We start from the raw sequence: 23,722 nt of genomic DNA, 5'->3' as shown, positions 1-23,722 counted from the left end.
ACCAATCCGTAGCTTGACTTCCCGACATACACTCCTTTCTAAACAAGAGCCGCACTATTTACACCTCAAAATTCCCAAATCCAACTGTGTGCGATAGAAGGGAAACCGGGCTCAGATAATTTCGTGAAAAAATACAAGGAAAAGAGAGAAAACCCCCAGAGACGTGGCAATTATGCAGCGCATGGGGAACAGAACGTCTTACACCGTCCGGCAAAGGACGGTACAGCCTCATCACCTGTACCCGTTGCCGTTGCCATTGCCGTTCCAGTAGCCATTGTTGGCACCGCCGTATCCAGTGCCGCCATTGCCGTACCCGCCACCAGCAGGGCTCTGCGGCGAGTTGTACGGGCTCGGCCCCGGGCTGGCCATCCTGGTATCGACGCCGGAATAGCCGCCGTTGTGCACGCTGTGGACGGGTGACGAAAAGTTGCGGGCAGGTGAGACTGGCGAGGCAGGTCCGAAGCTGTTGTTGCGCAGGGGGGCCGGGGCGCCGGGGGCCGGCGACGTGGGATCCCAGGCGCCGGCCTGCGGGGCGCCCTGCAGCGAGTTGCTGCGGGCGTAGTGGTCGTCGTGGTCGGCCGAGGGCACGGTGTAGGCGGCGGTCGAGACCATGCCGTCCTTGCGCATGGTGGCGGCGTCGTACTCGGCGCCCTCGTAGGCCAGGGCGTCCGGGTCGCGGCCCTCCTTCTTGAAGCGGTCCAGCTCGAGGCGCTCGTACTCCTGGTTCTTGGCCGCCAGCGCCGCCTCGGCCTTGCCGCGCTTGCGCTGCCGCAGGTAGTAGAACAGCAGCGCCAGGAAGGCGATGGCCACGACGCCGACGCCGCCCGCGTACACGCCGCCCTTGGCCCCAGACGACAGCTCGTCCCACTTCTCGCTGATGGACTTGTCCTCCTCCTCGGCCGGCTTGTTGAGGTTGTCGATGGCGGTCGAGTTGGCTGTCGGTCTGTGGCGTCATATGTCAGTCGCCGCTGGTTTCTTTTCTCAAACTCGTTCTGCTTCCGACCCAGGAGATGGTATTCGGTGGGGCCATTGGATTAGGGATTGGAACTTACTCTACGATCTTGATGCTTTCCCACTTTCCAGACCGGTCGCCGTAGACGTACTCCTTGCCCTTTGAGTAGTCCTCGACTCGGGCGCTCTGCACGTACATGGTGAAGGGAGCGGTGTCGTAGTTCGTGGCGCCGCCAGCCCAGTCAATGGTGCCCTTGCTCTGGCTGCTGTCGCCACCGGCCCAGATGCCCATACTCAGCTTCATGGGAGTCTGAGGAAAGGTCTGGTTGTGGCTGGCAGACTCGGCGGGGGTCAGCGTACGGACGAGTTTGCCGTCCAACCACCACTCTAGCTTGTCCTTGGTCCAGACATTGGTGTAGTTGTGCCACTCGGTCTGGACGTTTCCAGTGACGGGGACGGTCAAGCCGTTATCGCCGTTGTTTTCGGTAACACCCTTGCCGTAGTAATTTGTGTAGGCGTTGGCCGTGTCGCCACCCTTGAACTCCCAGTCGATCTCGTCAAGGTCGTCGCTTCCCAGCACGATCGAGCTGATGATGCCGGTGCCGTTGGCGGCCTTGAGGATGACTTCGGCGCGGCCCCAGAAGATGTAAAATTGGGTCGCAAGCGTGGGCGAGTATCCCTGCTTTGGAATGGTGAATTTGGCTCCGTTCGCGGCCGAGTAGTCGACGGTGCCTGCCGACGTCTTGAAGAGGCCGGTTGCCGGTGTCGCGTTGAAGTTGAATGTGTGTGCAGTGCCGAACGCAGGGTCTGCAGGGCAGTCCTTCAACGTCGGGTTGCAGTCGGTGTGAAGCTGCGCGGTGGCGGGCGAGGAGAGAAGAGAAACCAGCAGCGCAGAGGCCGAGAGCCACGAGGTTGATCGCGTCATGGCTTGATTATAGAGCAGTCGGCGAGACTGCTTCGCTATAGGAACTGTAGAAGAAAGATCGCGTAGTTGGTTCGCGAACTGATATGGAAAAGGATCGTGTGGGCCCGAATCAATCAGGGCAGAGTTGAACACAGGCTCTATTGCAGAGCTTCCGAGTGCGTATGGTATCAAGTCGTAAATGAGCGTTATGTTGTCCAAAGCATGGTCTTCTCAGTGAAGCTCGAAGGCTAGCTTGAGCGCATTAATCGATTGAGGATGGACGATGAAAGTGTAGGACGCGGTACGAAAGCCCGCAGCCTGACTATAGAGAATAGAATCGATAGCGAAATGGCGTCAACTTTGTTCGGGGGTTGGGGGCGCAAGGCGTGTCTGTCTGCAGGGGGAGCGTTCGGCAGTGTCGATTTGGGGGAGGTGCAGTTGAAGGCGGTTTCAGATGAGCTCGCCACGAGAGCTTGGATACTGCTCGGTCCAGAGATAGTGATCGATCTTGGTTGTGCGATTACACCTCTGGCGGCTGATCTGACGACTTCAAGAGTTGTGGAAATGAGAGACTGCGATCTTCGATTGTGTATGAACAAAGAAAGCGACGGTTCAACGGCGCCGTTGAAAGACTTTCGGAGTCTTATCGACTTTGTCTTTTCCTGCGGAATTGGCCTCCTTCAGGTGAGGCCCAAAAAAGGGATGATAGGCAAGTCTGGGTAGCATCTCCCCCCCTGGCGCCTCGGCGTCCCGTTCCTGCATTGGGCCTGGATTCCCGGGCCTGCGATTCGTCGGAGGCCACCAGAGACCCTGCTTTGCAACCTGGATTTGACGGCTTGGACGGGACAGGGGCTCTTGGGAATGATGGGGGCGATGGGGAATCTGTAACCAACCCCTGGGAAACGGCCCTCGAAACCAAGCCCTCTGCGGTCTAGCGACTCCGCCAAACCCGCCAACGAGCGCCCGTAGCTCGCCTCTCGTCACAGATCCCAATCAACCGGTCTCTTGTCCGCCGTCCTGATGGGGGATGGCAGCATTTCTTAATCTTAATCTTAATGGCGGGGTCTTGCCGGCGCATAAAACGCGCCCAGCAGCTTGGTATGAGAGAACCCACCAGCCGCAACACCCGAATTCGTGAGAAGCCCGAGATTGGGTGGCTTCGCCATTCACGGCCAGACAAGATTATATAATGTAAAACATCAAATATGACCTACTTGGCAGCTATTTACCAACTCTATTTGTCGGGACTGGAACCGAGTTGAGTGCAGACAAGACGGCACACACTTTTCGCCTCTGGAAAATATATATACCGCCTCTTTCTCAGGTTTGGTATGTCAAGAGAGATCTGCATGCCACTTCGTATTCTGTGGCGATGGCGTGTGGAGCTGGTATGCGATGCAAGCCTTTGCAATCCACTGCGTGCTGGGCAAAGTCATCATCACGAAGGAATGTGGTTCTTGACATGTGGGGTCCGCAGAAATCGATGGAGAGAATACAGGATGACCGTGTGTTCAACTAATCCAAATATGGCATTGTTCGTAGGCTTCAAGTTGATCCATGATACACAAGTGAACGTTGCTACACGGCCCTGATCTGTTGTCTCCACGAGAGGTTCCTTGATCGATGCAGTTTCACGACGAGAGAGAGTCATAATGAGGAGACAACGTTGCTCCGCTCAGGCCAGTAAGATATGTGGTCGTCCCAGATGGCTCATAAGAAGAAATGACTAGTTCATGGATTTCGTCAAGGACGTTCGTATCTGTGTGTATATTCGCGTCTATAGCACGAGCTATAGCATGTGATCGCCGCATCACATCGCATTAGCATAACGCAGTAATAAATCTGAGTGACAAGTGGATATCAGTAAATGCTCCGCGCCCTAATAGCATTTCGCCCATCGGCAGCAACGTACGTACGCACGCCATCTAGACAGTCTCGATATATCTTTTGAGCTCCCAGTCGGTGACAGCCTCGTCCCACAGGCGGATCTCGTGGCGCCTGGTGCCACCGAAGTGATCAACGAACTCATCACCAAACACCTCACGCGCAATGCTGTCCTTGGCCATGAACAGGTCCGTTGCATCCTTCAGGTTCTTGGCCAGTCGAGCGCCCTGGTCTGCGCCGCCGCCGACATCCTGGCCCTTGCCCAGAGGCGGAAGCTTGATCTCCAGCTTCTTCTCCACGCCGCGCCAGCCCAACGCGAGGATGGCTGCCATCACATAGTGGGAGTTCGTGTCGGCGCCTGGCACGCGGACCTCGAATCTCGTTGCACCAGGCTTGCAGGTCGGCGGCGAAATCAACCGAATGGAGGCAGCGCGGTGCTCCAGACCCCACGAAACAGTGACAGGTGCCCAGAAGTTCTCGACAAGTCGCTTGTAGCTGTTGATCGTGGGGGCAAGCATGGGCATAATGTAAGGCAGACCTTCGATTAGGCCAGCCAGGAAATGGCGACCCAGATCACTCAGGTAGGCAATGTCGGACCACGGGGCATTCTCATCCTTGGTCTCGCGGCAGAGCAGGTTCTTCTTGTCCTTGTCGACGACGGAGACATGGGCATGCCCGCTGTTACCGGGCAGACCGTGTCGAGGCTTCGCCATGAAGCACGGCGTGATGCCGTACTTTGTGCCAATGGACTTGACAGCGTACTTGAACAGAGCAGCTCGATCGGCCATACCGCTAATCTGCCCAAACTCTAGCGCCGCCTCGAAGACACCCGGCCCGCTCTCCGTATGCCAGCCCTCGATGTCGCATTGGAATTTGGCACACGAGTCGAAGATGTCATAGTAGTAGTCCTTGTTGTGGATGGGACGGGTGAGACTGTAGCCAAACATGCCTTCCGTCAAGGCAGGCAGAGCGTGCGGCGGATTGTCGCGCAGGAACGCAGCTGCCGAGGGGTTCGACTCGCCAGCGGTGGTCGGGGGAGTCTTGAACTGATAGAACTCGAACTCTGCGCCGGCCATGGCATCAAAGCCCTGCTTCCTGAGCTTATCCAGCTGTGTCTGCAGCAGGCCTCGTGGGCACGCACAGATGGGCTCCTCGGTGTCGGGGTCGAAAAAGCTGACCAGAAAGAAGGGCACGTCGTCCTCCCAGGGAATGCGCCGGAAGGTGCTTAGGTCGGGAATGGCAATAATGTCGTGGTAGCCGTTCTCCTTGTTGCTGACCTTGAGCTCTTCAAAGTAGGTCTGGTCATGCATATCCCAGCCGAAGATGACAGAGCAGAAACCGAAGCCCGACTTGGCAACGGAGAGGAACTTGTTCTTGGAGATCAGTTTTCCTCGGAGCACTCCATCGGCATCGACACCGGCCAGTTTAACCTTGGTGTCATTCTTGAGGAGCTCTGGCAGAGTCTCAACGGTGACTTTGTCGGGGGCCATGGTGGGCCGACAATGGCTCTATCGCAGGAGGGACGAGGCAGAAAGCCCGCGACGTCTCTGGTATATATAGGCAACTCGTGCGAGCTCCACGATGTCGGATGGTATAGCCGGGCCCAGACGATCTCGTGGGTGTTTGGTTGAAGGGAGTGCGATATCGTGCGAGGGAACGATGACGTAGCGTTTTTAACGGCCTGGCCAAGCAGTGAGTAAGTGATGGGCTACTGTCGACCGTCGATTGTCACGAGCTGTGATCGCAAACGAAAAAAGAGCGACGAAGTCGGGTGTCAAGGATTGAAAGGTGCAGTTGTTGTGAGTGAGCGCTGGACGTTGCAACGAGATACCACGACCTTGCGTAACTAGTGGCTGGCAGAGGAGGTGTATCCGAGCTTGCGTGGGCTTGATCACGATAACCCGGAACCATTGACTGGACTCGGGGGCCGTCAGAATCCATGCCCGGCTTGCGATAAGCTAGGTACGTAACCTGGCCTTGTCATTAGCACGAAAGCCACCAGGGCGCTAGTAGTCGAGGGCTGGCTGGTATACAAAGGACACCTGGCTACGATTGGACGCCAGTTTTGACAGGGTCAACGAACAACCTGTGTTGCTCCAGAAATCTCATCGTATGCTATAGTCAGTAGGCACTCTTGACTATGGAAGTTATGAGAGGCTCTGAGGGTCTAGGAGAGACCCTTTTTATTTCTAGTAGGGGACCTCCGAACCGTCCCTCCCAAATGCAGTCATACGTCATTTCCCATGGCAGTAACAGGCACCGCTTGTGGCTCAGGCTTGCATCGTTCCGAGCGACATACAAAGTTGCGTTCAATTCGCTAGGCATGAATGGTTATCATCTAGATAGCCATTGCAGCGCATGCGTCGTCAAGAGTCAATTCTTCCACGTTGAGGCTACGAGTATAGATGGTAGGCCGCGCAACGCAGAGCAAGGGATGCGTGACGTAGGCCCCCTAGTTAGTGAACCACACCATGGGCGGAAGGCGGCCGCTCAGATCCACACGCGCATTCGGTCCACGGGTCTTGTCAGACGCAGCATTGAACGTGCCAAGATCCGACTGGTGTCTTCCGCACGAGTCAGCATACATTGTAGAAATGTTTGAAAGGAGGGCTGCTGACTACATCTCCATGCGGAAGTATTTTCCTTCAAGTCATTGCCATCCAAGTGGCGGCGCCCGCTGGCTGTCAAACGTCGCTCTCGGGAGGCCCGCCGACCCGAAACCCCGTTTTCTGCCACCATGACTCGATGGCCGCGGGGTCCGCCTGAAGATCACGATAGTTACAGCTGATACCGACCGGTAGCCCGTGGAATCCGTTTCCACGATGGGGGAAGGTCTCTCCTCGCCAATCACCGATGCTGCCAGATAAGCATTGGATGGCGAGATGCCGAAAAGGTACACATGTGGTTTGTAAGTGGGTGTTTCTATTACCATTCAATTACAAGTCGAAACCTCGTGGGCTCCCCCCTTGGCGAGCTAGTTGCACGAACCACCACATGGGGAGGCGGGAGGGCGTAACACCGGTGGGCAAGCGGGCAGCTGAGAGGAACGACATTCAAAAGTACCAAGTAGGTTGCAAGTGAGACGATGCATTGAGTGTGTAGAAATAGCAAGAGAGGGCGTCACCACGAGTCCCCTGTGAAGCGTCCGCCGTAACTTAGTAGGTGCCCATCTTGCCGTACCACTCTCTGGCTTGTCTGGAAATGGCACATCTTCGCTATCAAGGCGGCTCTTATCGAGAGGCGACCGCGGGGATAGACCGTGAAACCTTGCTGCGTGCATGCGGGCGAACCAGCAACCAGCGTCGAATGTGGATGGCCGGAACGGGCGATCGAGCTGGGGTCCTCCCCGCTGACTGGCCGATAAGAGATGGCAGAGACGACTATCTGCGCCAACGCAATGTCATCTCGCCGCCGTTCTCGGAAAGGACCCCTCCTGGTTCCACGGGGCCCAACACCCAGAGATCTGCTCGCCGACGGAATACATGCCAGCATGCCACACGCTCAGATGCTTGATGGCTGGATGGCTAGGGCACCGGACTCGTGAAGGGGTCCAGCCTGGCGGGGGGCTGCCGGCCTGACCGTTATCTCCCACGGGTGTATTTCGTTTCCTCTTGACTCATTCGATTCGTCCAGGTAGGTATCAGCTGCTAGACCGTGGTTCACCGACATTGGAAGATTAATTGTAAAACCGCCCATCCCTACGTCGTGTGTTTGGCCTCCTGTCCTGCTTCTCTCCTTCACCTGGTAAACGTCCTCTGTGGTACCTCGCATTGTCTCTCTAGATCTTCTCTCTCTTGCTTTCCTATTCCCCTGACTACAACTCACAACCCCAACCACCGAACCGTCAAGATGGGATCTATCGTGGACGTCGCCAAGGGCCGTCTTTCTGGCAAGAACGCCATCATCACCGGAGCTGCTGGGTAAGACCACCGCCAATCTTTGTTCCCTCACGCCACCGGCGCGGCGTCTGCGTGGCCCGACAGACGGGGCTTGCGTCTGCGCAGTCGCACACGCCGTTGGATTCAGCAGCAGCGATGTGCGGCCCGTGATGGCTAACTATTCCCAGCGGCATCGGTCTTGAGACCTCGATCTTGTTTGCGAGGGAGGGCGCAAACATCCTGATGACCGATATCTCAGAGCCTGCCCTACAGAAGGCAAAGGCGAAGGTCACACAGCTCGTCCCTCATGCCGGCCGCGTAGAGACACTGGTACGTCTGCGAACCCCGTCGCTGCGACATCCCCCGTAGCGCATACCGCTGATCGGTTCCCCTCAGGTTTGCGACGTCTCCAAGGAAGCCCAGGTGCAGGCCGCCGTCGAATCGCTGGACGCGTGGGGCGGCCTGGATGTCATCTTCAACAACGCCGGAATCATGCACGCGCAGGACGACGACGCCGTCGGCACGCCCGAGAAGATCTGGGACCTGACCATGGACATCAACGTCAAGGGCGTCTGGTACGGCTCCAAGCACGCCGTGCTGTCGCTGCGCAAGCACAACAAGACCAAGGGCAGCATCATCAACACGGCCTCGGTCGTGGCCCTGGTCGGCTCGGCCACGCCGCAGCTCGCCTACACGGCGTCCAAGGGCGCCGTGCTGGCCATGACGCGCGAGCTGGCCATCGTCCACGCGCGTGAGGGCTTCCGCTTCAACAGCCTGTGCCCGGCACCCCTCAACACCCCGCTCCTGCAAGACTGGCTCGGCGACGACGCCCCCAAGCGCCTGCGCCGCGAGATCCACTTCCCCACCGGCCGCTTCGGCGAGGCCATCGAGCAGGCCAACGCCGTGCTGTTCCTGGCCAGCGACGAGGCGAGCTTCGTCAACGGACACGAGATGGTGGTCGACGGCGGCATGACCAAGGCCTACGTCACCCCCGAGGGCCAGCCCACGGCCGCCCCCGTCAACAACGCCTCCAAGACGGAGCTGTGATTGCATATGATATCGGAGTGATCTAGAAACACGCAGGAATGACACGGATGGGACGGCGGTCAGGGTGATCGGGTCTGGTCAAAAGGCCATGCATACTTATCCGGGAGAATGGAGTCTGGGCTGGTTTGCGTCGCGCATGATGTTCAGTGTAACGGTTTGTGGGTTTTCACTACGCGGCATAGCATGCGATGTCAGTTTCATGGCCTAGATATCATTCAGACTGTGCTTTGTGCAGAAATTTATCATCATTTACCAACGACAAACTCTCGCACTACACTGTCATTGACCACAAAAAAGTTTTAAGTCTCACAATCCCCTAACGCCATTCAATGCTACAGGTCGCCTTCCATCGTCACGCTCTACTCCGATCTTCAGTGGAACTGGCCCTCCGTGTTGCCCTCGCCCATGCTCTTGCTGCCACTGCTGCCGCTCTGGATGGCTCCCAGGATCCCATCAATGTAGCTGGCGCCGCTCCATTTCTGGTGCGTCAGGACGTCGCAGCCCAGTTCCTTCTCCCGCCTCTGCACCAGATTCACATACGCCAGCATGCCATCCTTCTTGTACTCCTTGGCGAGCTCGTTGGAGATAGTTGCGGTGCTGTGTAGGCCGGCCAGGGAGATGAGCTGCAGCACGAAGCCCTCCTTGGCAATGTCCCAGATGAACGACTTCAGCGTCTCGTCGGTGAACCCGTGCGACATCCAGTTGAAGGATGGCGAGAGGTTGTACACCAGGCCCTTGCCCGGGAAGACGGACCGGACGGCGCAGCCGAGCTTAGCCGCGACTTCGACGTTCGGGTCGCCCGTCTCGACCCAGAGCAGGTCCGCGTAGGGGCCAAAGGCGAGCGCGCGCTTAGTGGCCGCCTGCATGCCTGCGCGGAAGTGGTAGAAGCCCTCGCGGGTGCGCGGAATATCCCAGTCAAAGTAAATGGGCTTTTCAACGTGTTGGTTGGCGAGTTCGCGGCGCTTGGAGATGCCCAGGTTGCTGTCGGACTCGACCGCCTTTGTGTAGGCGTCGATCTTGTCCTGGGACACGCCCTGAGCCTTCATCTGCTCCACTGCAGCTTCGTCAAAGGTTACCAGGCGTGTCTTCTTGACCCAGCTAGCTTCGAACGCATCGATCTCTGGTCCCGATGCGCCCGATGCCTCCATGGCCTGCAAGGTCTCTGCCAGCGGTGCAATACCCTCCTCGGCAATGCCTAGGATGAACTCGTGATCTCGCACGTCGATGGCGCTCGAAAGCAGCTTGCCGCTTTCGGAATCGGTGCGAGCAATTACCAGGTTCTCGGAGCCCATCACATCCCATTGGAAGCGAGCGGCCAGGAGCCTGTTGATGTGCTCCCCTGTAGGTACGAGAACTTTGCCTGCAAGATGTCCGCACTTCTTGCCACCGTGAAGCTGGTCCTCAAAGTGTACGGCAGCGGCACCATTTTCTGCGAAGAGTTTCGCGAGCTTGAGCACTGCGCTGAGTCCGCCGTGGCCTGTGTCGCCATCTGCAATAATGGGTCTGAAGTAGTCCACGTACGGCGTCTTCGCGCGTTCCTCGGCTGATAGCTTCCTGCGCAGATCCCACTGCTTCCGGTCATGCATCGACTGTGCCTTGGCCATGCGCTGCACCTGGTTGGGGACAGTGTTGTAAGGGTAATCGCCGAAGTCGGGCGAGACTTCATTTGTCGTCGTGAGAACGGAGGAGCAGGCCCAGCCGGACAAGTACAGCACTTCCTGGTGCGGCGCTTGCTGCGTCATCTGAACCGGGTCTATGGCGCCCATCGTGTGGATGGGCTCGCCCTTGGACTCCTTTTCTTTAATGAGGTTGAACAGCTTCCTGGCCGAGAGCGAGCTCGGGTAGGTCTGAAGCTGCGAGCCGCGTTTCGAGACGACATCGGCAGCCGTGTAAGGCCGCTTGATGCCCTCGTACCGGGGACTGGCCCACCATGCTTCGACTTCCTTGATCTGCTGCTCGTAGAGGGCGTCCTCCGCGGTGCCGGCCTTTTCCGTCTCGGGGAGAAGCTGGAACGCGTCGGAGGGCAGAGCGGTCGAGACCGGAGGCTGGACGGGTGGCAGAGACATTCTGCAGATTGTGGTCGACAGTGGTCGGGCGATGGCAATGGCAGTCGGTGTTCCGCGAGTTGTGAGAGCTGCCCTTCGGGGAACCCGGGTTAAGGCTCGGCGAAGCATCGTGGTCGAGGCACCCGCCGTGGAATCTCAGTATACGCTTCGAAATTGAGGGTGGCAGAAGAAAGACAAGGGTTCAAATCGACCACCACATCACAAGCGAGGGACGGTTCTTAGCAAGAAGCGGCCGTATCTCGGAGGTCGGATATCTCAGGGTTGACGCAGTCCGCGCGGTGCGATCTTCTTCTAGACGGCCAGTCGCCCGAGCTTCTGACGGTTAACTACGCACCACCGCCGCCACCTCTGAGCGGACGACTGGGCCAGCTCGGCTTGGACCTTGGCTATGCGGCAACAGATTGCCGATTGGACTGGCCTGACTGGGGGCTCGGTCTGGGAGAGAGGCAGGCTGCTGGCTATTGGACAATTGCGGTGAGCGATGGGGAACGAGGGGATCCTCCCCCCGGCTATGGGGCCATGGGCAGCATAGGGGGCCTGGGGGGCTCCACTGAGACAGAATATCCCCCCCAAACCCCGACGCCAGACCGCGCCGGTTTCCCTCGGTTGATGCGGGGGATGGCGGCCCACCGAGCGTCAAGCTCCCCTCCCCCACATGTCGCTTTCCGGGCTGTCCTGACGCCGAGCTTCAAAAGGCGGTTGGGAATTTGTCGGCCATCTCTGGCTCGCCCATTCCTCGTGTGATCCCTCATAATACACTTTTCTGGGCCGTGATTCCCGTGTTGCGTTCCGTTTCTCTAGTCGGCTCCAAGTGACCAAGAGGGCTAAGGACTATCGTCTTCTTGACACGCAGCCCAAGTCAGTGAGCGTATTGTAGCACGCAACGATAGCCGAGGTCTTTCTTTCACAGTACACAGTATCGTGGATTGATCATGGTTCTTCAATTGAGAGCGACGACAAAGGCATTCGGGGCCCTGAGGGTGAGTCCACTTTTTGTCTACCTCATATCGCATTCTGGGTCTATACAAGTGATTAATGTATACTAATACCGCTCCCTCAAGCCCCGGGCCGCCCAAGCCGTCTCGTTGTCCGCAGCTCGATGCTACTCCGCCTCCTCGGAACCCGACTTGAAGGAGACTCTGAAAGAGGTCATTCCCGCAAAGCGCGAGCTGTTCAAGAAGGTCAAGGCAAATGGCTCCAAGGTCATCGGCGAGGTCAAGATCGAGAACACCATTGGTGGCATGAGGTTTGTGATACTGCCAGCTCCGCATCGAATGCGATTGGCTTACGGCTAACTGGGCGTACTAGAGGACTCAAGGCCATGGTCTGGGAAGGGTCTGTTCTCGACGCCAACGAGGGTATCCGGTTCCATGGGCGCACAATCAAGGATTGCCAAAAGGAACTCCCCAAGGGCAAGACCGGCACCGAGATGTTGCCCGAGGCCATGTTCTGGCTGTTGCTGACCGGAAAAGTCCCCTCTGTCACCCAGGTCCGCCAATTCTCCAGAGAGCTCGCTGAACAAGCATCCCTGCCCGACTTTGTCAACAAGATGCTTGACAACTTTCCCAAGGACCTGCATCCCATGACCCAGTTCGCCATTGCTGTTAGCGCTTTGAACTACACCTCCAAGTTCGCAAAGGCCTACGAGGGGGGCATGAACAAGGCGGATTACTGGGAGCCAACTTTCGATGACTGCATAAGTCTTTTGGCGAAGCTTCCAACTATTGCGGCCAAGATCTACCAGAACTCCTACCGTGGCGGCGGTGCTCTCCCGGCTGATGTTGACATCGACCAGGACTGGTCCTACAACTTCGCTGCTATGCTGGGCAAAGGTGGCAAAGAGAACGAAAACTTCCAAGACCTTTTGAGATTGTACCTGGCTCTTCACGGCGACCACGAAGGTGGCAATGTTTCTGCCCATGCTACACACCTAGTAGGCAGCGCTCTCAGCGATCCCTTCCTGAGTTATAGCGCAGGTCTTCAGGGCCTTGCTGGGCCGCTGCACGGACTCGCCGCCCAGGAAGTCCTCCGTTGGATCATCCAGATGAAGGAGGCTATCCCAGATAACTACGGCGAGAAGGAAGTCCACGACTACCTTTGGTCGACTCTCAACTCTGGCCGGGTTGTTCCAGGCTACGGTCATGCTGTTCTCCGAAAGCCCGACCCTCGATTTGAGGCTCTTATGGACTATGCCGCCGCCCGTCCCGAGATTGCACAGGATCCCGTGTTTCGGTTGGTCAAGATGAACAGCGAGATCGCCCCAGAAGTGCTGAAGAAGCATGGCAAGACCAAGAACCCTTACCCCAACGTTGATTCCAGCTCTGGTGTCTTGTTCCATCACTATGGCTTCCACGAGACCTTGTACTACACCGCGACCTTCGGCGTGAGCAGAGGATTGGGTCCTCTGGCTCAGCTCATCTGGGATCGCGCACTTGGTCTTCCCATTGAGCGCCCCAAGAGCATCAACTTGGAAGGTCTGCTCAATGCTTAAGTTGTTACGGCGGCGCAGCTTTGGGCGTTTCACATTTATGGGAATGAGTAGACTCTATTTTATCTAGTGCCATTGTTTTTACTTTACTTTCATCGTAGCCTGTCTGGAGTTTACGTAGAGATGGCTTAGGAAAAGCCTGCCAGCTTTCGCAAGAGACGACATGACACACAGAACAAGAATCGTATAGCATATTGAAAACGCGTGAACCGTTGATTTGACCTCCTCATCATCCCTTGTTGACTTCCAACTCGGCCCTCTCGGGCTTTGGCATCTTGTCGCGGGGCAACATAATGCGGGGCCGTCGATGTTACCTTGGGGCATTCAATCTGCAAGCCGCGGTACATATACTGGCCCATGAATCCTCACAGGGTATCATTCTCCTGTATAATGCGCGCCTGGGTTTAAATTTAGAAGTGCCACTAAGGGATCCAGACTGGTGGTTCAGCTCCATCACAGGCAACCTGGACATCCAAAGTCTACGGGCCACGAACATCATAACACCTTACTACCAAGTCGAAGAATTTCGTCCTCGCCGCCAAGATTGCCAAAATCGTGCTCTCCGAGGTCAATATACCGCAGGCCAGTCATAGGTTTGGCTGACGTCGGTTACCCCAGCCCGGACGTCGTCGCGACCTCATGCGTTTGATCAGCCCTGTTAGCTCGTATTCAGCAAGGGCGGGAAGATATTGTAAGCCTCAAGCCTCAATTTTCAGTTCCGTATCGCATTCTCACACGACTGCTGTGCGGAATTGCCCGCAAGGGTGGGGCTTGACGTCCAACTTTGGTGGCCGACTCCTGATTGCCGGCAATGAGGCTAAATGGCAAAGTATGCGCCATTGGACTATCGGCCGGAACGAGAGGTCAACAACTCGAAATCAAGCACCGCCATTCTCCTCAGTTTGAACCATTCTACCTCCTGGCGCGTTTCTAAACATTGGTGAGAAATCAGGTATTATGAACATTAGAGCAGTTCTTGCAAATTTGAAGAGGCGTGCTAGTCGCCAACCTGGATGGGCACGACCCCCAGAAAAAAACACCACTCAAGTGTTTCTAATACCAACATCTACAAACGTATGAAGAACTTCACGACTTCCCGGGTCTTGGCGGCCCGCAAGCGCCGGCTGCAGTCAGCTGAATCCTAGCTGCTGAGTTATTATTTAAGCTTAATCTATAATTATGCGCGGACCTGGACAAAAATAGAACCAGACGTGCTCATTAGATCTGGACTCCGGCACGATTCCGAGGTAATTACTCGTACTGGTAGCTCCTGTGCTGGCCATGTAGCATTGGAGATACTCTAGAGTCATAGCTCCATGCTCGGGACAGCTTCTTTCTCACGGGCTATCCCAGAACCTTGGTCACTGGCAGGGACGGAACTGCAATGCACTGGCTGATCCTAGTTCCAGACCCTGGGTTGCCCCAGGCTGTTCTATAAAAAGACTATCGAAAAAGTCTGGCCAGCGATGGTATAAAAGCTAGTGTATCCTGGTTTAATATGTTTTCATCTAAAGTCTCACCCCATAATTCACCCGCAAATTCAGAGGCGAACTCGGCTGGCCTCTTCTGGGGCACCTGAGAGAGATCCAGGGCTACGAATCGACGCTGCGCAATCTAATGTTGATATTGCGGAACGAATAACGGACGCGGGATCGTTCACGATACCGGGTGGACTTTTGGTTCGATGCAAACAAACATCGTCCGTTCACTCACCGATGGGTTGGGGGACATGAGGAGATGCGACCAGGATACTGCGCAGCCCATGGGTTGGCTATAGGTATAAATACGGGGCACGTCACGATAGAGTCGATCTTTGCCCTTTCAGCAGCTCAGGATCAACCACCACTCCCACCAGTCCCAAAACCCAAGGAAGCTTGAACAGCCAAACATTCCACAGCTGTGCATCTACGCTCACAACTCTAAACTCTCAAAATGCGTGCCTTCGCTGCAATCCTCGCCCCTGTATTGGCCGCCGCCACTCCTCTGGGAATTTCTGGACAGAACGGCGATACGCCCTCCCCCAACGAGATTCAGATCACCAGTGCCTCCTCCTCTGGAAACGGCTGCCCTCAGGGAACTGTCACTACGGATATTTCGCCTGACCGAACTGTGAGTAAATCGGTTTTTCCTATCAAATGATTACGAAATACCAATTTCCTTTCATCCGAGTCACCTTACTGGAAGACCATCGTCTTACACATCTGCAGGTCCTCACTTTTGGTTTCGACGGCTTCCAAACCTACATTGGGCCTGGTTTTACTGCGGCAGATAAGACTAAGAACTGCCAGCTGCACCTGAACCTGAAATACCCCGGTGGCTTCCAGTTCGCTGTGGTTGAGTCGACCTACCACGGATTTGCTCAGCTCGACAAGGGTGTCACTGGCACATTCTACTCCACCTATTTCTTCTCTCAGGACGCCGCAGCTACTGTGAGTTCAAGGCACCTTTTGAGTATAGACTACGGGCATCAGCTGACAGCCAGTAGACTACCACGCAGACCTCTCTCTCTGGGGGCGGTACTTGGGCCAACGGCCAAGTCTACACGAAGCAAGACCAGATCCCCACTGCTTCCGTCATCTGGTCCCCTTGCGGCCAAAGCGGTATCTTGAACATCAATAACCGTATCTCGCTCACCAGCAGCAACTCCAGCGCCTCTGGCCAGATCTCCGACGACGATGCTACCGTCGCCTTCACCCAGCAGCTCCACGTCTCTTGGCAGCCATGCAAGAAGATCTAAGGCAATAGGGGGGGACCTACCAGCATGAATAATGATTAGGGATGTAGCGGGAGGGAAGGAGGCCTTGTCATCAAGGCGAGTGGTCTTCACGGATGACGCGGTTGCGAGAGAAATCATCTCATTCTTCCTTTTTCTTTTCTTCCACAAATCAGCACATTCAGGCCGTTAGTGGGCTCATTGCATCTTCCCTTTCGTATCTCGCTCTGTGAGGGGTATCAGCATAACTCAATCAAGCCATCATACGCAATCACTAATACTGCCCTCGTGTGACTAAACCTCCCTTTATACGTGCAGTGTGTATCTATGATCGACTTCTTGACATCATAACCCAGTATCACGCGAAACAGTTGCAGGCGTTTGGTTAATACTAGCTATAAATCGTTTACTTAGTCAGATTCAATTTAGTGCAGACACCTCTTACACCGCCACAGCGCTATCCTTTCGTAGACTCCTTCCCATATCTACCAGAATCTTGACTTGTGTATCTTTCTCTTCGATGAGGGCCCGGAAACCCTTGTCCTCAATTTCCTCCAGCGCGATCATGCTGGTGATCATTGCACCTGGCTTGATCTTCCCGCTCTCGATTGCCTCCAGTACCCTTCCAAAATCACGATTGCTGTATGTTGCGCTCCCCATATACGATCTCTGCCTGAAAGTAATCTCATTCATGTCCAACGTGGCTCTCTTAGGCCAAACCGCGATGTTGACAACAGTGCCGCCCGCACACAGAGACCTGACGGCACCGTCTAACCCGACTTGGACCCCTGCTGCGTCAAAGACCACATCAACGCCCCTGTCATCGGTGAGCTCCATTATCTTCGTGACTAGATCGGTAGTTAATGGGTTGATGACATGATGCGCACCAAACTCGCGCGCAAATTGCTGTCGTGCTGCTGTTGGCTCGGATACAATGATGACGGGTGGCGATTCACTCGAGGCAGCCTGGCCGTGAATGGCCTGGATCACAGACAGCCCAATAGGTCCTCCACCGAGCACGAGCATAGACGTGCTTGACTTAATAGGATGCGCTATCGGAGCGATATCTACGGCATGGAAACCGACTGCCAACGGCTCGACAAGGGCTGGTAGAGTTTTCAGCGTTAAGTATAATGTGCAGGGGAATATGGGACAAAGTACCTCCATATTCTAGAGACACGTTCGATGGTAGTTCCCACACTGCTTGCCTGGGAACAACTATGTATTCTGCCAGGCCACCACCCCAGCCTTCGTTTTGTCAGCCAATACGTCGTAAGTATGTATTGAGTGTTGCCCTCGGCTGTGGCTTACCGCTAAGGCCAATGAATCCGTACTGCGGGCAGGAATTGTGCAGGTCGCTTTGACAAGCGTGACACTTCCCGCAGTATATAGTGGGCTGCACACACACCCTTCGCCCTACTTCAAGGTCAATGATGCCTTGTCCTACTTCCTCGACGACCCCACTGAATTCGTGCCCAAGAGTCACGGGCGACGTCTCCTTGGTGATAGAGTGGGGATGACCTGGCTTCGGGATAAGATTGTTTCCATCGAGGTATTCATGGAGGTCAGTCCCGCATATTCCGACAAAAGCTGGTTTGACCTAACGCAAGATTAGGCATCCGTGTCTCAGACCAGATCTCTAGTCCTTACTTTCACCCATCCAGGTCGGACTTGAGGCTCTTCCACCTGTTCGAGACGGATGTCCTTCTTTCCATGAAATCGCAAGGCTCTCATGATCACGTTCGGCAATATTTAAATGATTTGGGCTGCTTCTTACATGCAGAGAGGCCTTGATTGAAGACTTTGTTGAGAATCGGAAGTCTGGTCCATATACTGTGTTTGACCGTGTGATACAGTGAAGTCCCCCGCACTCTCTCCGTAAGTCCGGTTTCAGGCGCGGGGAACTGCATCAACGACTAGGATGGGATATCAAAACCTTAATACTTGAGTCAGGGTAGTCGACGTCATATCTTCCCTCTTTGGACGGCGTTGCAAGATTATCATTGGGAGCACCACGGTATCAGCTATGTCCAGACGTTCAGACCTACCCCTTTACAGCTGGGTGAGCCATGGATCCCCGACGCAGACTAATCAACAATATACCAATATAATTAGTCGAATGTGTCGAATGAGCTATCTCTGTTCGGGCTGTGATATGGTCATAGCTGCAGTTAGCTTGAAAATTCTAGTTGGCACGGTTTCTATACGATTTTGACGACCTTTATCTGTTCAAGCTTAGGAAGCGACGGGATTCGCATTTCACATTAGGTCTCCCATTTCAACCAATACTTGCAGTAGTTATTGCACAGGATGCCTCATCTGCTTATTGGATCCCACTTCACTGTGGGTCTCGTGCATGTGATGCGAGCTAAGTCAATGGCTTTATCTGTATTTGGTTCTGTCTGAGACAATAATCTCCACTACCAGATTGCCGGGATCTCTCACCGGCAAACTCTCCCAAGACGCTCCATTTAGTCGGTATAGCAATAGTTGCAATAATATAACGAAACTGAAGCAAGATTACATATCGTGCTACATGCTCCAAAGCACTAACGCACGTTGCATCTCACCGAACAACGCTGTTGACCTCCATAGCCAGCTATCGTCGTAATTCTCACATCGGGCGCTTGACTGAACACAACTGGTTCAAAGTCACCCTCTCTTAGTGCCGTCTCGACCGGAAGCGGATTGCTTTTGAGACCTCGCTCACTAGTAGATGCAAGGAAACGTCATGACCACGTAACTCCATAACCTATGCCAGCCTGTACATCATAGGACGGCTCGGAGTGGATAAGTATATGTCCTGTGCAAAAGAATGGAGTATCAGAATGCCACCGGGCTTGTTTTTGAACTGGTATATGGTGAATTTACCGCTCTCAATCTCACCCCTTCTAGCTGATTTCAGCACGAATCCCGACCTTTTACTCGTCTTTTTCATATTCACTTCTGCCCCTATTTAGGAATGTCTTCAAAATTCACGGGTAGAAGCTCGCGGCCAGGACCCGCCATTTGCCTTCCTGCTTACCTTGAATGGGTCAATGCATGGTTGGGATCCGAAAAATTGGCAACCTCGACCCAGGACATAGTGTTGGGGGAGATAGCAGCAAAGGTCATACAAGGCGACGCTGATATGCAGCTTCTACATGACACTGCTGCCAAAATTCAGAATGATGCCAAGTTTCGGACCATGTCCATCGGAAATGCAGCTCCTCCATCGTGCGATGACAACAATGTGCTACTTAGCAACTTTGATCCCAGAGTAGATTGCGCTTGCAAAGGCCTGTCCCCAACTGAGAGCAACATCAGCTCGGTGGATGCTAGGGCATACTCTGCGGGAGGATGCCGGGCTATTGACAGAATGTGGCAAAGCGCAGAAAAGGTCATGGAAAGGTCTCAAGAATGGGATGGGCATGGCATCTTCACGACGGAAACTCTGCGCGAGGCGGTGCAAGAATTGACTTTGATTAATACAAGCATGCGACCACCAGCCAAGACATGCTACTCCAAGTCCATCAACAAAGTCACGGCCCCTGATCGTAGGAGGTGTACGCAAGTTGACTCACCCAATGCAGTCTACATGTATGAATTCCCGACGTTTGAGGGGGTTAAACTGTGTTCAGACGCCAAACACTTCTTCTCGATTGCCTGCGGAATCTCCGTCTGCGATGAAGGCATATCTAGAGCAGTCTCTGATGCTGCAAACGATATCTTGATTGGGGATTATGCCGAAGCGGCAGACCAACATACATTGGAAATTCTACAAAGGACAGGTGCTGCAGCATTCGCCTTCCTGGAGCTCTGCCACATCGCTGGCTATCTCGAAGACTGGCATCTCGACGTTTTGGTTGCATGTACTGTCCAATTTCGCGTTCTCTCATATTACAGAGATCATGCAAGACCATCATTGCCGGACACAGTTTTTGGCAGTAGGATGTCGAGATTGGAGTCCCACCGAATGATAGACATTGGTATAGCACCCCCCATCATCGTTGCCTCCCTCGTTTCGGCGCAGAAGATCGATGCGCAGCAATATCGAGACCTTTGCCGAACTAGTGTTTTGCTCAATGATCTCATAGACATCCGAAGCGATGCAGCACGGAAACAGAGAGAGAATCCAGTGTTAAGAGGAATGTCACAAAATATGTGTGAGTATCTGGGCGGCCAAATGCGAGAATGCATTTCTTCTGTTGCCCGGATGGTGGAGACAGGAATGCTTACCGCACTTGTTACGCTTGGCTTCTGCAATTGGATGCTAATGGCATCGCATCACAAGGTTCATGAGAATATTGTTGGGGTGGAAGAGTTCGCAAGTATTGGATGCTGCGACTACGGGGGCCGGGAAGAGTACCGCAAATTACTCACTGTTCTCGAGCCTCTTGGAACCTCAACGGACGTGGCCCCAGATGTTCGCATGACTCGCGCCAATCTTGAGCAACTCTATTGCCGAAGCAGGTTGTCAAGCGAAACACACCTAGCATGGCTTGCCGATGCAGCCCGAACGTTACTCAATCCTTACAATATGAGGCGAATGGTTGATATAGGTCATTTTCGGTGGGTAGGAAACGTGGGAGATGTAGATTATTGCCCATGATTTGGAAACAGTGACACTCGTATTTCTGCCAATTATCAGATTCGCCACTGAGTCTTATGATCATTCAGGATCTCCATCGCATACATGAGATATATTAAGTGCCGTGGCAATGCTTTGAGTGCCCCGACGTTCTGATGATATGATATCGCAGCGGAAAAACTACATATTTCTATCGTGTACTCTTCATCTGAAGATCGATAGAACTCCTTTTTTGTTCGGTGATACCGGCACTGCAATCTCCAAGGATTACCCGCTCACGAGAAAGGAGCGATCCCTTTTCCTTCTCTCTTCATAAAGTAAATAAACCTAATTTGGTACTTATAGCCGACCGGTTCGTAGCTACGCCCATAACAGTGGCGAACGGAAACAAAAGCGAGCAGAAGAACGAGAAGTTACAGGAATAAAATGCACTGATGTTGGTCGGTACAAACTTGAAATACTATAAAACCACAAGTCTGCAACTCCTGCCTCTTAGATTCTGAGCCATGTGGACTCTCGAAGAAACGCGTGGCCAACGATTTTGGGCATTAGAATTACATCATGGTGAGGATGCTATGGGACAAAACGCCACCGACCTTGCCATGTGAAACGCATCAAGAAGTCATAACGAAAATTTTTCCATATATATCCTGAATCTCTTCAATGGCGCATAAGTTCCACTGGCGAATGTTGTGCATTGAGTTCGGAATGCTCTTTCTGTCCGTCTAGCTCCACTGGCGGTACGCTCTGTTGCTGAAAATGGCTTGCATCATCATACATTCCTTGGACTGGATGAGGCGGGAATTCTGCCTTCCCATTGATGGGGCTCCCCCTAATATCCCTTTCTGCAGCTCTCCTTTTCCGCTTACTGACACAAAGTGCAGCCACAATCATGCCAATTATGACCAATGCGCCTAAGCTCACTCCGACCCCGATACCCACCTTGGCCCCAGAGCTAAGACCAGAGGCTGTGACCGTGTCAGTCGATGTTGAAAGACTGCTACTCTGAGCGTTTGTGGTCGAAGGTATGGTCAATGTGGACGAGGTAGGGAGAGTGGAAGAGGTGGAAGAAGGGGAGCCGTCACCGGCCCAACTAGGATCGCTACTCCCTCGGCGGACAATTACGCCTTTTGCATATATCGTGTTTCCGGCAGGGTAAAACTTGGTCGTCGTAGTCGACATAATCCCAGACCCTGTAGGAACATACTTGCTAACAGAGAAAGAGCTGTCAGAAAGCATTTTGGAGCTACAAGCATTGGGATCCGTTGAGGCTCGTCCTTTGCGACATTCATAACCGCTATTGATTCAACCCCACCGTCAGCATCCATATCTCTTCACCAATGTTAACTTCGCTTTGGACAATACGTACGTTGGGCAGCACGTGGCTGCTGTGCCTCCATTTCCCACCCCGGCAGTGCAGGCATAAGTGTACCCTTGAGGACATATACCGGGCGAATAGTAATTGGCGTCCAAGGGAACGAAGTTTGTCGGCATGCAAGCCGATAGGGCAGCATCGGTGGTTCCGTATACCAAAATATCCTTCACAGTGATAAAAATGGCATCGCAGTTCGAACCAGTCGCCGAATGAGCGGTAGTGAGAGCGCCCAAGTTTGACATTGTGTCCTGAGGCTGGATAGTAGCTCATTAAGCAGAAGTGAAACTCAAAAGAACAGAAATGAAAGGGAAGCACCGAGGTGAAAGACAGTAGAGATTTTCATGATTTGCTGACCGTAACACAGGGTGTAATAATCGAGAGTTCGGAGCCTTGCATAAGGGCATGTGAGACATGGAAACTGTCGTTTCGCAGCCTTTCACATCTCTCCTCCCCGTGGACTGCGCCACTGTGTTCACTAGTCAACCTCTCTTGCAGACCACCCCCTGGTCGCCACGCTAGTTGCGTTGTAACCTCACCAAAACCATCACCAACACCATTACCCTTGCCACTGCCAAAGAAGCATCATTGTAATTGAAACGAATGAAATACTTATGGTTTGAGAGGCTGCTGCCTCCTCCCAAGCCGCCGTAATTAACTCTAACCCGAACGCTGGCCAAATTTCGCACCCAAGTCGACATATCTGGACTTCGTCTTCGAGTTTGAGGTAATGAAAATAGTGCATGCACCCATAGGTGGAGACAATCTCCATTGAGCCACTAAAATCAAGACCAATTAGCCAGGGCGGCACTGCCGAGGTGGACTGCTAGACTGCTGACTGCTTGATACTTGAGTAGAGTGGGGAGCTTGAACGGATCTGCGGTCCTAGTGCTTACAGTGATCAAGGCAATTTGGTATAATTTGCTAGCTTGCCGCCGCTGACAAGATTGCCCCACTGCCTAGAGACTCAGCTTGGTATGCCAAGCCTCTCATACCGTACGACCGCTCCAGGAGGAGTTTACCCCAATGACAACGCGAATAATGCCGAATCTAAAAAATGGTATCACATCTTCAGGAACATTTTCAAGGGTGAGACGGGGCATGTGACCAGGAGCCACTGATGAGTTTACATCCTGTTATGTTGCGTGATTATCCTAGACTTCTGATTGACCGATTATCTTACAACCGCCAACCTCTACATCTCTGATTGATGGTTGTACCTACGTGTGTCATCTGCGCGGAAGGGCGTTGCGAGGAAAGCGAGCAGCATGAGCTGTAGAGTAACCAAGGCGTCAATGGATGCGATGTGCACTGTGTTTCGAGAAGCACAGAAACTTTTAGTGTTTTCTTTCCCTTTCTAATGTGGCGAAGTAATTGCAGAATGATGACCGCATGCGGACATCCACAAATTCGTGTAGATCTGACGGCCATACCCGCCATGCAGCCACGGAAGCGTAAAGTGTGGCTTGCCAAGTCGAATGAGGTCTCAGAAGTTCCCACCAAGTCAGGAACTGCTGCATCAAAAGGAATGCTCCTGAGTCATGCTTTCCAAATGCACAGCCCCTTGAGCTTATCCGAAGCCTCGGCGAAAAGAAAATGTTTACTGGCTTCTTGACCAAGTAGATATCTGCAGACGCCTATTGTAAACAAGAAGAAACTCCTGTATCCCGTGGGTTTCGGAGAAAGGAATATTCATCACATCCTTAGCTAACATAGTTCTATTACAATTAGGACCATCCACCTATCATTCGAGCCGTCATAGAATGCAAGACTACGGTCTGTACCTGGGTAATGAGTCTTACCAAATCCTACACTCTGCTGTAAGGCCAATGTTCCCATCACTTCAAGA

At 53.9% G+C, this 23,722-nt stretch overlaps 8 protein-coding genes across 8 annotated transcripts; 4 read left to right on the top strand and 4 right to left on the bottom strand.

Annotated features, from left to right (window-relative positions):
* Positions 1 to 231: 231 nt before the first annotated feature.
* Positions 232 to 1,876, bottom strand: JN550_011343 (uncharacterized protein; the record flags this gene model as incomplete). Its single annotated transcript, XM_049309699.1, has 2 exons — positions 232 to 943; positions 1,053 to 1,876. The coding sequence occupies 2 exons, from the start codon at positions 1,874 to 1,876 to the stop codon at positions 232 to 234; spliced, it is 1,536 nt and encodes a 511-aa protein (XP_049166697.1).
* A 1,904-nt stretch (positions 1,877 to 3,780) lies between these two features.
* On the bottom strand, positions 3,781 to 5,229 carry JN550_011342 (uncharacterized protein; the record flags this gene model as incomplete). Its single annotated transcript, XM_049309698.1, has 1 exon — positions 3,781 to 5,229. One exon carries the CDS (start codon positions 5,227 to 5,229, stop codon positions 3,781 to 3,783), a length of 1,449 nt encoding a protein of 482 aa, XP_049166696.1.
* A 2,359-nt stretch (positions 5,230 to 7,588) lies between these two features.
* Positions 7,589 to 8,664, top strand: JN550_011341 (uncharacterized protein; the record flags this gene model as incomplete). The annotated part of the gene is made up of 3 exons (XM_049309697.1): positions 7,589 to 7,659; positions 7,806 to 7,947; positions 8,014 to 8,664. 3 exons carry the CDS (start codon positions 7,589 to 7,591, stop codon positions 8,662 to 8,664), a joined length of 864 nt encoding a protein of 287 aa, XP_049166695.1.
* Positions 8,665 to 9,035: 371 nt separating this feature from the next.
* JN550_011340 (uncharacterized protein) lies at positions 9,036 to 10,838 on the bottom strand (the record flags this gene model as incomplete). The annotated part of the gene is made up of 1 exon (XM_049309696.1): positions 9,036 to 10,838. One exon carries the CDS (start codon positions 10,836 to 10,838, stop codon positions 9,036 to 9,038), a length of 1,803 nt encoding a protein of 600 aa, XP_049166694.1.
* Positions 10,839 to 11,662: 824 nt separating this feature from the next.
* Positions 11,663 to 13,221, top strand: JN550_011339 (uncharacterized protein; the record flags this gene model as incomplete). Its single annotated transcript, XM_049309693.1, has 3 exons — positions 11,663 to 11,710; positions 11,792 to 11,976; positions 12,039 to 13,221. 3 exons carry the CDS (start codon positions 11,663 to 11,665, stop codon positions 13,219 to 13,221), a joined length of 1,416 nt encoding a protein of 471 aa, XP_049166693.1.
* Positions 13,222 to 15,150: 1,929 nt separating this feature from the next.
* JN550_011338 (uncharacterized protein) lies at positions 15,151 to 15,955 on the top strand (the record flags this gene model as incomplete). Its single annotated transcript, XM_049309692.1, has 3 exons — positions 15,151 to 15,327; positions 15,426 to 15,647; positions 15,704 to 15,955. The coding sequence occupies 3 exons, from the start codon at positions 15,151 to 15,153 to the stop codon at positions 15,953 to 15,955; spliced, it is 651 nt and encodes a 216-aa protein (XP_049166692.1).
* Positions 15,956 to 16,372: 417 nt separating this feature from the next.
* JN550_011337 (uncharacterized protein) lies at positions 16,373 to 17,665 on the bottom strand (the record flags this gene model as incomplete). Its single annotated transcript, XM_049309691.1, has 5 exons — positions 16,373 to 17,037; positions 17,093 to 17,179; positions 17,243 to 17,264; positions 17,340 to 17,531; positions 17,582 to 17,665. The coding sequence occupies 5 exons, from the start codon at positions 17,663 to 17,665 to the stop codon at positions 16,373 to 16,375; spliced, it is 1,050 nt and encodes a 349-aa protein (XP_049166691.1).
* A 1,228-nt stretch (positions 17,666 to 18,893) lies between these two features.
* On the top strand, positions 18,894 to 20,522 carry JN550_011336 (uncharacterized protein; the record flags this gene model as incomplete). The annotated part of the gene is made up of 1 exon (XM_049309690.1): positions 18,894 to 20,522. One exon carries the CDS (start codon positions 18,894 to 18,896, stop codon positions 20,520 to 20,522), a length of 1,629 nt encoding a protein of 542 aa, XP_049166690.1.
* Between the last annotated feature and the right edge of the window lie 3,200 nt (positions 20,523 to 23,722).

Source organism: Neoarthrinium moseri, assembly GCF_022829205.1.
Source record: "Neoarthrinium moseri strain CBS 164.80 chromosome Unknown scaffold66_Wmoseri_CBS_16480, whole genome shotgun sequence".
NCBI lineage: Eukaryota > Fungi > Ascomycota > Sordariomycetes > Amphisphaeriales > Apiosporaceae > Neoarthrinium > Neoarthrinium moseri.
Note: the sequence above shows the minus strand (reverse complement) of the source record. Positions and strands in the feature narration are given on the sequence as shown.